The sequence below is a fragment of the Aphelocoma coerulescens genome, chromosome 1A (assembly GCF_041296385.1).
Source record: "Aphelocoma coerulescens isolate FSJ_1873_10779 chromosome 1A, UR_Acoe_1.0, whole genome shotgun sequence".
Lineage (NCBI taxonomy): Eukaryota > Metazoa > Chordata > Aves > Passeriformes > Corvidae > Aphelocoma > Aphelocoma coerulescens.
The window spans coordinates 78,925,378-78,937,979 of record NC_091014.1 but is presented as its reverse complement, the minus strand read 5'-3'; the positions used below and the strand labels follow the sequence as shown (position 1 = coordinate 78,937,979).

At 47.1% G+C, this 12,602-nt stretch overlaps 1 protein-coding gene across 3 annotated transcripts in view; it reads left to right on the top strand.

The window, feature by feature from the left end:
* Positions 1 to 12,602, top strand: part of WNT5B (Wnt family member 5B) — a 71,224-nt gene that overhangs the window by 42,888 nt on the left and 15,734 nt on the right. Inside the window, exon 1 of one of the 3 annotated variants that reach the window (XM_069003670.1) lies at positions 12,036 to 12,198. The exons of the other annotated variants lie outside the window; for them this stretch is intronic. Coding sequence (XP_068859771.1) covers positions 12,073 to 12,198 — 126 coding nt within the window. The 5' untranslated portion in view covers positions 12,036 to 12,072. Of the gene's footprint in view, positions 1 to 12,035; positions 12,199 to 12,602 lie in introns of those variants that run through there. 3 annotated transcript variants of the gene reach the window in all.

Here is a 12,602-nt window from a genome sequence, read left to right as displayed (position 1 = left end):
CAGTTTTATAAGGAAGGCAGGCTAAAGACACAAAATACAGTGTTATAGTCAATGGAGGATTTGGGCTGCTTCTGGCCAGAGGAAGGTTACTGTAACATTTTATTCCTAGAAGTAACAGCCCAGAAACTGTTTGTGCTAAATTCCCTTGATTTTCTGAAAGTTCTGGTGCAACTCTAATGGATGCACAGAAGAATGGTCGCAAAGGGAGGCGCATTTCAGAAACTTCTTTTGTTCTTGCTTCTCTTCTTGGGTTCATGTGGAAACTCTAAAACCCCATTAAGGCAGCTGAATTCACCAACACATGTTATCTATCTGTGCACGACAAAAATTTTGGAAATCCTCTCTGGAAGTGCGGGGGTAAAAATTAAGGGCAGACACAAAGAGGGCAGGGAGAAAGTACAGAGTTCACCGTGCTGGAGGTGGAAATACAAACGGGTAGAACAAGATCTGTGTTTTACACTCATTCTTTCAGCTTGTGTCTACACTGTTCATAAAAAAAAGCCCCATAATAAACCTTTGCCTACAGTATAATGTAAATTAATCTATGTGACCAGACCCTGTCCCATACAGTGAGAATACAACTTTCTCTAATTCTCATGGTTCCAAATTGTTTTTAAAGTGTATGCACACAGAAAAGTATAAGCTAGTAATACGGCTTTTACTTCTGGGTTTTTTTTCCCCAGCATACATGCTGACTAAATTAGGTGGAAAAGCCTCTTTCTTTCCACTATTTCACCCTTGAGATCTAGTATTTTCCTAGTCTTGTCAGTGTTGTTGTTCCACACTTTTTGCCAGCAATCCTGATCTGTATTCTTTAGGTTCCTTTTGGAACAGTGAATCCTTTTGTGAGAAGATTGTTCCTTGATGCCCTGAAGCAGGAAACATAAACAAAAGTCTTCAGATGTATTGAAATCTGTGAAAATATTTATAGAATGGCAATGGTTGCCACAGGACATGGGAAGCAACAGGTAACTCAATAATAATAGTTTGCATATCCATTGCACCTCTTCCGTGGCAAAAGATGTCTATGTAATCATGTAATACCTGGAGCTTTGTAGCATTTCAGGTTCCTTTGCAGGTTTTAGCCCTGTTTCATCCGTGATGAAACTAAGTCCCAGCACGTATGTTCTTCATGCATGGGAGGTGAGTACCTGCAGCTTAACTTTGTTTGAAATCCGGAACGTTTGGGCTCACGCTGCCTCACGCTGGGTGCCCAGAAGTATAGGCATGAAATCAGGTTTTGGAAACTGAGAGCTGAATGACTTCCCAGTGTTACATGCTGGGTTTGTTGCAGGGCCAGGAATACAGCCCAGATCTCCTGGCTCCCTACCCACTCCCTGAGCGGCAAGGCCAGTCCTCAGCTCTGTTTCAAGGGATCCTAGAGAGCACTGGCATTTTAGCAAGTCAGCTGGCAACTTCACTGTGTTTTGTTTAGAATGGTTCACATTCTTCCATCTAATTCCCACACTGAAAATTTCCAGCTTCCTATTTTCCCCAAGCTGTCCCAGCAAGACATATTGAATATGCAGATGTGGTGGCACACATTCACACACGTGCTTTTCCTGAAGCAACCCCTCAAAGTTTCTTCTGGATGTTTGTTTTACTCCAGTTCCTGTAATCCCCACAGTGACATTAAACAGATTCTTTTGTTTAACCTTTGTATGAAACTCTCTGTCTCTCTCTCTGTTGCTTTATTTTAAGGATATGTGGTTTTAGTTACGTTTTGTTACATTCCCTTGTGCGTGGAGGAGACACTGTAAATGAAAACATATTATAATTACTACACACCACGCACAAATGTCTCCTCAGACATCTCCCATACATGCCTTCTCTAGAGCGTGTTTTTGAATGTGCACATCACTGTATTTTCAAACCCATTCATGTAGTAAGTAACTTCTTTCTCTCTACACGTGTTCAGAAACAGGAGGGCTGTTCACTCGAAGTCTTGGAAGTGCATCTCAGAGGCAAATGAAATTGTCACTGAGAGCAGGAGTATGAGCCTTGCTAGCCCATTTCCTGATGCTGAATCTCTCAGTACAAAGCTGGCACTGGGCTTGACCGAAGAACTACACGCTGTCAGCACGAGTGAAGTCAAGACAGTGAAAAAGCTGGCTTCTGCTTCAAGTGAGGAAGTTATTTTGCTGCAACAGCATAAATCCTTAATAGGATTTCTTGCTTTCCCTGCAGTGTAGAGACTCAGGCAATTCCCTCTTTCCTCCTACACCTTGCCTGCTGCAAGGATGGTGCACGTATCCTCATATAGCAGCTTTCTGAGGTCCACACCTGCAAGCACACCTGTAACCCCTCTGTGCAGTGCAGCATGCTTTCCTCTCCTGCAGGACCAGAAATTCCTATCTTTGAAGATACACTGGGGGTTTTTTTACAGGACAAACACATTTTTCTTTGCAAGAACTTTGTAGTCGTCCAAAAAAGTGAAGGTTGCATTCCAGATGTACAGCTGTTCCACCTACAGAAATTCTCTAGTCCTGTCAACTTACTAGAAATTCTCTAGTCTAGTCAACTTACTCGATAGCATATTGCCAGAGAGAATAAATATGTTCAAGAGATTGGGGAAAGAATCTCCAGGACTGTAAATATCCTTTGGGATTGTAGTGTAAGACAGATCAGTTTAATTTTCTCTATTTGAGTGGCAGTTGGAAGAACTTAACCCTCTGGATTTCTCCCATTGAGTATGTGTTTTCTCTTTAGTTTCCAGGGAAGAATAAACACGTTTCTTTCTTTTAAAAAAGCTGTCTCCTCTAAACTGTTCTCTTGTGTGTGGTAAGTTCTGCACGAGGTTTAGTGTGAACGTGGACTAAATAATGACAATATTTACATGTTTTCACTGGAGAATATTTAAATGCATTCGATCCTGTAACACACAGCATCCACAGACAAAATCACAATGCTGGCCCTGAATTAAATTCAGCTCCCCAGCAGATGAAAGAACTGAATTTCAGTCTCAGTCAGCTGGAACCAAAACAAGAAGCTAAGCAGATCAGCAGCAGTGCTGGGAAGACAATGTCTGAGCTGAGCCCGTGGTGCAGTCACCAGCCCGAGGGTCAGACACACACCCTGCTCCAGGGTCAGATGTCCGCCTGTCCAAGGGTGAGATGCCCACCTGTCCGAGGGTGAGATGCCCGCCTGTCCGAGGGTGAGATGCCCACCTGCCCGGCTGGGCAGCGCTGCACATGCAGGCACTGCGGGGAGGCTCCGGTGCCAAGCGCCGGCTCTGTGCGTGCTCCCCACTGCAAATGCCAGTGCCACGTGTTCTGTGGGCAGAGAGTGCCATTGGCATAAAGGTGTGATGGTGAGCAGGGATGGGAGGCAGCTCTGTCCCTGCAGGGTACCTGGCCTGATGTCCACCCTGTGCCCAGGGTACAGTTTGGCCACAGGAGAGGCCAAAGCCTCAGGCTTCCAAGCGCTGCTTGCTCCTGAGGAAAATGCCCTTCCCTCTGATAAATTGGCACGTTATCATATTATGTACCTGAATTTTCCCCAGGAATCGTTTCCTCCTTCCAGTGAGGTTCTGAGACCTGGTGCCAATCTCACGCCCTCTGACGCTGCAGGTGTCTGATCATTCAAAGATGACATCAACCCACACTGGGGCAAAAGAGCAGTCCTGCCCTCCCTCAGCTCTCGATAGCAAACTGGGTTGAAAACTGGTTGGCATTAGAAGCCAAAATACCCAGGTGCCTTTCTGAAGTTTGCAGGATCACAGTGACCTGGATGGGGTAGCCTCATCCGGCCCAGCTGCACCTGCTGTGGGAACGGTGACTTTTAAATCCATATTGGAAGGGCTGCAAAATGTGGGTGTTACCATCTGGACTCTCAGAACAACTCAGGGCCAAATTCTCTGGTGCCAGCCATTCATGGGCTTGTACATTGCTTTCTGAGTAGGTGAGGTGTTAGGTAAGCACCTACATTTTCCAGATAATTTAACCCCTTGGAGTTATGTTTCTGGTGGCTACAACATTTTTCATGTCCAAAGCAGGAAAGGGAAAACAGAGTTTTCCACAGGCACCTCTGAAATCTGATTCCTTGTTTTGAAGCTGAGGTGTGGGCTGAGCTCTTTGGAGGATGAAATTGCCACTGGTGGAGTGCAGGATGTGCTCAGAAAGCCTCACCATGGGTGGAAAGTCGGGCTGGTGACAACTTGCACTGGCTGTGTTGATGTAACGCAGGTTTTGATTTTCGGTAGCCCTGATGGGCAGGCAGAGCTGTGGGAGGAGGAGATGGATGCTATTCTAGTGTCTGTACCACCAGCAAAATGTCACATAAGAGTTCGTGTTGAGGAGAGAAGCAGGAAGAAAGCACAGCTTTTTTTGGAAAGCTTTTGGATAGCTTTGGCAGTTGAAATACCTATATAATATGCTTTGAAAACTGAGGCAAAGTCAGTGAAAATGAACAAATTTGAGTAAAGTGCACTAGCAGCTTCAGTTACTTTTCCAATTGTTTGGGGTTTTTTTCTTTTTGGGAAGGATTTACAAAGCAGGAAATGCTGGCACAAATACTGGGAACCTCATCTGTTACAAATCAGGTAATTTTACACAGAGCCATCTTTCAAACTAATGCTTTGTTATCAATTTTTTTAACACAGAGATTTCCCCCCCCCCTTTTTTTTTTGCTATCGTGTTCCTGCACTTCAGGCCTTGCTCTGATAACACAGGGGCTTTGGCAGCATCATAGCTTTGTGTATTTCCTGTCCTGGAGGCTGATGTTCACTCTCTGTGCAGTTGTGCCCTCAGCCTGTGGCAGTGAACTTACAAAAAGATCTGTAATAGGATACTTTTATTTTCTGCAGTTCAAATTGCACTTAAGTGATTGGTGCTAGAATGAAGTTGAGATATAAAATTGCCTCCTTTTTGGTACAAATGTATATGCAGTCTATTCCCCAGACAGTGTGAATAGGTTTAGCTTAAATCTGTTGCACCCAGAATCAAGAGGAAATTCCTTCACTGAAGTGTGACGGTACAGAAGATAAGTTCTGAAATTGGTTGAATTGGTGTAATCTCCTGATACAGACAGGGCTTTATTTATAGTGCTTCAACCTTTACTATAGTTGTTTTTTTTTAATATAAAACACAGTAAGCATGCTTGAAAAAAAATGGGGTTTTCTTTGGTTTGGAAACTGTGAAAACTATGAAGATGATAGAATTATACATTTGGGCATTATTCCCAAAATGTTCTGTATTTGAATCCACTGTACTTGAGCAGGAACAACATTTAATTGATGGCAGAAGTATTTGATGGTTGAAAGAATGGAAAAAGCAAGCAGATTTTAATTTTGATCCCAATTCAGCAAAAATGAGGAGGGATATATGTACTTTCAGGCACCTGGTTTAATGCTTTACTGAAAGGAGGTAAATCTGCACCACAGATTTACTGTTTTCATCCTGTCACTCAGCCCCTCCTGCACCTCTTTTTCCCTTTCTGTAAGGTAAGGGAAAAATAGTGGCTGTCAGGGTTGTGGGGTCTAAGGGATAGGTGTATGTGCTTGCTTTGCAAGTCTAGAGTGGAGGAAAAGCTGGCCATTATTATTTTTATTAGACTTTATAAGAACCTCTTTGAAGAGTCTATTAGGAAGGAGAAAAATTATAATGAATTTGGATTTATTCCAATGGTTTACTGTTTCTTTTGGAAATGTACACGCCAAGCTTTGCTGGCAATGATTTAACTGACAGGAGAGTCTTGATCTGACCCAGTCTGATGCCAGTCCCTGTGACCTGCACTGAGGTGCTCAGTGTCCAAGACACAGCAGTGAACAGTGCATCCCCATTTCCCCTGGTCATTCACTCCTGGAGAATTAAGAACCACTGCAGCAGTGTACTTTGAATATTTGATTTCCTCTGGCAGTTGATGTAATTATTGCAGAGTATGGAACAAACTGAAAGGAATATATATCCAGAGCAAAAATGAAGTCCAGGCCTGTGAGATGCAGAGACATAAATCTTCTTGGTTTGGTATGGGTCCACTGGGCTGGGGCAGCTGGACACCTCTTTAGGGAGGATGAAGGTGCTCTGTGCTTTCCAAGATCAGAGTGAGGAAGAGAACACTTGAAGTCATCCAACTGTTTCCATCCCCTGGCCTGTTCTAAAATCTCGGCAGAGAAGTTGCCTCAATTGCCGTGCACTGCCTCCTTGCTTATGTTGTCAGAGAACTCTGGGTCCTTACGCTTCCCAACCTTCAAGGAGGGCTGACATGTGTGCTCATAAGCACCATAATCTGAGTGCAGAGTTCTCATACAAGCCCTGCAGCCAGCACCAGCTCCCCAGCAGGACAAGGGCTGCCCTCCTGTCACTGCTTGAGGGGTCTGTGCCATGGTCAGATACAGCAGGTAGCAAACGGGCTCCCAGGGCTGCCCTCTGGAAAACGAAGGAGGGATGGATGTTCTTCTTTTCACCTTTCTCATGTCTTATTCCCCTCGAGGATGGTTAATCCTTTGTGTAAATTTAACATTTGGGAAAGCTGGATATTAGCTAGATGGCCTTAAGGGATGGAGTCTTTCATTCTTAGAAACCTGATGTTGGGGACCAGCAGTGTGGGTTTACTAATCCTGCCTGGGCTTGCGTTTCAACCTGACCCCCCATGGCTCCTTGGAGGGGGCCTGGGGAACGTTTTCTGAAGATGAAATTGTTAGTGCAGTTTAAGGAGATTTAAGGGTGCTTGTCTGGCATGGAAGCTGTGACACAGTGAGCATCGTAAATAAGCTGCTGCATGGTCAGCAGAGGATAATGCTTGGCACTTCTTTCAAATACATGTATCTAGGGATTTGTGAGATTTATAACTATGCATAGTACAACTGGTCTAATTTCTTAATGGGACTTTCCCATATAATTAGAGGACGCTAAGAAGGTTTCAGTTTGTGATTATGGGTGACTGCTGCAGCCCCAGAAACCCTGGTATTACAGTAGTTGTGGGAACAAGAAGTGCAAAATTTGGGCTAGACATGTCCTGGTTCAGGACTCTGGCTCTCAGCTGAGGCTGCCAACATGCAAATAGAGTTCTCACATAAAATGGAACCGGATGGCTTGGATCTGTCCATGGGAATATCAGAAATGTGGAGAGTTTCCAGACAGCTATATACCTGTAGGGATGGGTCTATGTTGCTTCTTTCTTGATTGCAAAAAATCTAAATCAATTTTGTTTCAGCACATGCAGCTTCTGCCAAGTCTCTTGCACTTTTCTTTGGGACAACTTGTGCTGGTCTCAGTGGACCAGGTTGGCTCAACACTAGAATTTAATCTGCTGTAAGAGTGAGTACGAGTACCACTGAGTCCCCTTGAGAGGCAGGAGGATCATGTCCTGATTAATCTTTGGAGTTGGCTTCTTTTCTTGTAGCGGGTGAGATGGTCTTGCTCCAAGTGAGCTCATTGCCTGTCATGAAACACTGCGTTGAAAATGACAATGTTCATTAGGCTACACATATATTCTGTATCTTTCACTAATGAGAAATGGTTTTATTCATAGAATCATTATCCTTTATACGTATTCTGGTTTTAAATGGCGGAAATGTTTAGTATCTGGCCTCTTTTGTTGTCTAGTACTTCTGCTTTATTTGCAAGCCTCCTCCATTCTTGCTCTCCTTGGTGAGGCACTTCAGGGACAGCTGTCACTGAGTCTGCTGAGACTGGCAGGTATATCTTGGCATTTGCTGCACTACATGCCCTGGTGACAGTGAGGCTGGATGTCATTGGCCAGGGGAGTCATGGAAAAATGAAAGGGCAAGGTAGTGGTGAAAGGAAATCTGGATCTGTCAGCAGGGGTGACAGGTGATGAGATGCAGAAAAAGGTAGTGCATGAGCACATCAGGAGATAAAACTGAGTCTGTAAGTACCAAAAGAAACAAGCAGGATATAAGCAGGAATAATCTGCCTTTCCAGCAGAGACAGACAGTGCATGACAATTCAGTGAGGCAAGGCAATGTCAAGACAAAAGGGCACACATGAAGGACTGATGTGCTGGGATACTTCAAGAAGGTTTTATTACACCTTCTCTAACATCCCAGCTGTGTCTGGGCCTATGGAGGTGGCTCCAGTTGCTGGCTAGGTAATAATTGCAGTACAAATAAATAAACACATTTAGATCTGGGAAGGTTGATGCCACTACAGCAATGTGGTGGTACAGTGCTGAGAGAGGACAGGCTGGCAGCAGGGGAGCAGCGCAGAACCAGACAAGTCAGGGAGTGGTGAGATAAAAGATGATTTAGGTTTCTGCGTGAAGACTGCAATTTAGCTTCCAGTGATTTCAGCTTTTTTTTTTTTCCTTCTTCTTCTTTTTTCATCTACACTCCCTCTAAAACTGGTTCAGCTGAATGGGCAAGTATGTGACTGTAATGAGATTCCTGAAGTCTTAGTAAGAGCTGTGGTTAAAGCCTGTCTGCCAGAAGCAGATGGATAGCAGGACCTTACGATACATCTCTTGATGCTGTCAGCAGCAGGTCCATGGCACAGAACCAGAGGGCAGGGATTCCCCTTGGAGCAGCACATGTAAAGCCTCCTTCCTGGGTGTGCTGGTTTTGGCTGGAGTAGAGCTAATTTTCGTCATAGTAGCTGGTATGGGGCTGTGTTTTGGATTTGGACTGAAAACAGTGTTGATAACTCGGGGATGTTTTGGTTATTGCTGAGCAGGGCTTGCACAGAGTCAAGGCCTCTTCTGCCTCTCACCCCACCCTGCCAGGGAGTGGGCTGGGGGTGCACAAGGATTTGGGGAAGGACACAGCTGATCCCAGCTGGCCAAAGGGATGCCCCAGACCGTATGATGTTATGCTCAGCAATACAAGCTGGGGCAGGGAGAAGGAACAGGGGTTAAGCCATGACACTGGGCAGTGCATCTCTACTGGCTCCTTAAGCAGAGGAGACTGCTTCAGTGAATATCCTTCACATCTTGAGTAAGTGTCTCATCTCAGGGAGAGAAATAAGTGTTTCTGGATGCCCTGGACATTGCGAGGCATTAAAAGCAAGCACTGAACTACAGTCAGGCTGCAGGAGTAAACAGGAACTCGAAGGAAGCTCCTGATCATTACAGGAAGAATCTATGTCCAGTTCTCCCCAGACCAGAAGAAATCAGACAAGTTGCAGAAATCAGGAACATTGGAGTTACATGGAAGAGATGTTTTTTTTCAACACTCCTTATAGCACTCGATAAAGATCTGTGTCACATTTGGGGACATCCCAAATTTTTAAAAAACGATAAGGATAGGACAAGGAATTTGCATGAGTAAACCTCCCTTTCTCATTTATCAGGGCTGTCTTCCAGCAAGGGTTCAGCTCTTTTCACGGTCTGCCAAATCTTTGCAAATGATCTCATGGACATGACCTCCCTTTCTTGGAGTCTTGCAGCTTCCTTCCAGCAAACATGGCAGGGACAGTGTTGGGAAAGCAGTGATAGCTCTCCAAGTGCTTTGCTGTGACTTTGGAAACTAGATGTGTAAATTTATGCTCCATGCACAGTTGTCACCTCTGAAAAGTGAACAAAGGCAAACACAGGTACAAATTTCAGGCAGCCAGCCAACACAGTAGACAGTTGCCTAGGGCAGCAGACTGTTGAATGCAGCACAATGCCAAGGCTTTACTTAGATGAAGGCTTGGTGCCGCTGCTCTGCCCTCTAAGAAGCATTGGATCTTTAATCTAAGCGTTGAGATTCACGTCCTGTTTTCAGGCAACAGCTCCTTACTTGGCCCAGGTGATCCTTAGTGGTCTGGGTGCAAGCATCAGACCTGCAGTGCTCCAGCAGGTTCACTTCTGCTGTTTGAGTGATCCATGCCCACTGGAAGGGGTGGGATGGGGCCTTTTTCCACAGAAGTAAGAGCAACCTGTGGTTTTGGAGTTCTTCCTCCTGCTCCTTCCTCCCCTAGTGTAGCAGGAGTGGTCTGAGTTGGTGTGAGTGGGCTGCTGCAGGGGAAGGATGGTTTGGGATGAAAGTGGGAGTTACTTGGATGGGGAAGGGTGGACAGGGATGATGGCCAGGAGGAGAGGTCTGCCTGCAGTGAGGTTGGGCCATCCTACCTAATGCTTTGCTGACTCCGTTCATCCCAGCCCACCAGCAGCCCTGCTTCACCCTACCTCTTCATCCTCACAAAATTTCACTGATGTCTCCCACCCAGCCCTGCTTGGGCAAATAACCTCACCAAGCTGTTTGAACCAGCCCCACAGTTGGGCTTAAAAAATAATGCAAGCTTTTTATTTACAAAATCAAAACCTCGCATGCAGGATTTTGGTGGCAAGTAGGAACAGGCACAAGAGGGGCAGACCACATTCTTCAGACCACCAGCCAAGCACTTTTCAGCTTTTGGTCTGGAAGTTGCTGGCTGAGGCTAAATCCCTGCAGCAATGCCTCACCTGCTATTATCACTTTATCTGAAGTCATAAACACAGCCAGTGAAGAAATTATTTCCAGCACCTTGAAAAGGACTCGCTGCCATAATTCACATATTGGCTCAATGGCGGTTGCTTTCACCAGCAGCAGATTTTAGGTAGAATTCAGAGTTTGAGACTTCTCCTGCGGAAGGAACTCCTTTAGTTGCCACCTTTGACAGGATATTAGGCTGATCTTATCCCATACAGCAGTACTTATGTTTCAGAATAAGATCACTGCCTTGCTTGTGCTCGTTGGCAGTCAGGTTGCTACTGGCAGTATTCATAACACTTTACTGTTATTAAGCATCGTCTGCCTGTGCATATTAATACTTAAAATGAGATATTTAATTAATGCCATGTGTTTCTGGACCAAGCTTCACGTGAGCATCTCCCAGGCTTTCCCGGCTGGAAAGGTTTTTGTTTCCAGCACACAACGGTGCTGTCAGTGGACCAGCAGTGCAGGGCTGCCCGGTGGTGTGTCCTGGTTGCCCCGTGGAGTGTCCTGGTTGCCCCGTGGAGTGCTGCGACTGCGCACATGTGCTCGGAGAAGCTCATACGAGCACGGACATTGACATCACCTGTATTTGTGGAACTGCCTCATCAGCTGCTGCCGTCTCACATTCCTGGCTGGGAGAGGCACCCGGGCGGCTCGCCATGGTTTACTCCTTTCTCAGAATCCGCAGGGTGAGAGCAAAGCTTGGAGATGCACTTCTCCCATCATGTCATCTATTTACATGGCACATGCCTTGTGTGTGTGTGTGTGAGACAGCGAGGGCTTTTATTTTTTTCCCTGGTTCTTCTTTCTGGCTGTGGCGAGATGGAAAGGTGGGACGCTCTCATCTCTGCCAGCGAAAAGGTTTTCTGTATCTGAGGCTGGCTTGGAAATTCTTTAGGTGACATCACACCATGTCTGTGCAGACTCATTGTTTGTCATGGAAAAGCCATTCATCCATACACAACTTCCTTCCTCCCCAGACTCACGGAGATAAACTTTCCATTCTGTCTATTCCCTATAGAAACAGACCCAAAACATGTATGCGTGGCTACACACACATACACCTCGCCATCCCTCCGTCACGCTCGGGGCTGTGGGAGGAGGAAAAGGGAGGATATAGAAGATGTGAATAAAGTCACCCTGTTTTCTTCAGACATGGATCCTGCTGTGCCCAAGCAGTAAAACTCCCCTCCCACTGAGGTGCTGGGTCACACAAGGCTTTTTTGTCCTAAGGCTAATTCTGGCACTTGCAGCCCCACATCTGCCTGCCAGGTGAGATGGGCCACCAGCTGCAGGTACAGCACATCTGGATGGGGGAGGAAGCGAAGCGTGCTGCAAACAAACACAGCAAGTCCACCGTGGCGGGTGCAAGGAATTCGATAAAAAATATACTTCAGCAGTCTGAGCTGCCGAGGCTGGTGATTCATGTCTCGGGTGCTGCTCGCGAGGCAGACGGCAAGGCTGGGTACTCGTGTACCGCGCAGCCACAGCCTGGGGGGACCCGCATGTTCAGCCTGCCTTTGGGGACCCGCTGCTGCTGGGGCTGGGCTGGGGGGACACCAGGCCCAGTGAGCAGGCTGGGGCGGGGGGCATTTTTCCGTGGAAGAGAGATGGGAACCGTGTGGTGCAGGGTAGGACAGGACAGTGGGAAGCCTCGTAGAGATGGAGGCAGCAGCGGCAGCGTCGATGGTGCGATAAGGTGGCTGTTTCCCTACGGCATGAAGGAGGCAGGGTGTGAGGAGCATGTTAGAAGTACCTGCACAGCGCAGGATGCATGCATTCGCTTTCTGCCGGTGTCTGGGAGAGACAGGGCTGAGGAGCTGCCGGACTGCCGTGCCTTCGATGTTCGCGGTGATTCCAGTGGGGAAGGGAGAGGGTGTTTGGGCAAGAGGAGCCTTTGAAGCTTTTCTCCTGCCCACCTCCCCTGCCCACAACGCCATTAGGCTCCGGTGCCAGCCCTATCTGCACTCGTCGCTGGCGGCCCGGCCGAGCCTCGCAGACCCCCCGCCCGGGGCACGGGGCTGGGGCCGTGGCGTGGGGCCCCTCTGGAGGCCGTTTTGGGGAGGGGGCAGCTCATTTCCGAGCCGACTCTGCATTACAAAGGCAGCGGGGCTTTGATGTGCCCCGCCGGCTGCCCGCACACCTGCGGCCGCGGGGCTCCGGCACCGCCGGGCCGGGGGCGCATCAAAGGCGGCCGGGCCGGGGGCGGCCCCGAGGCTCCGCGAAGCCCTCCCGACGCCCGCAAGAG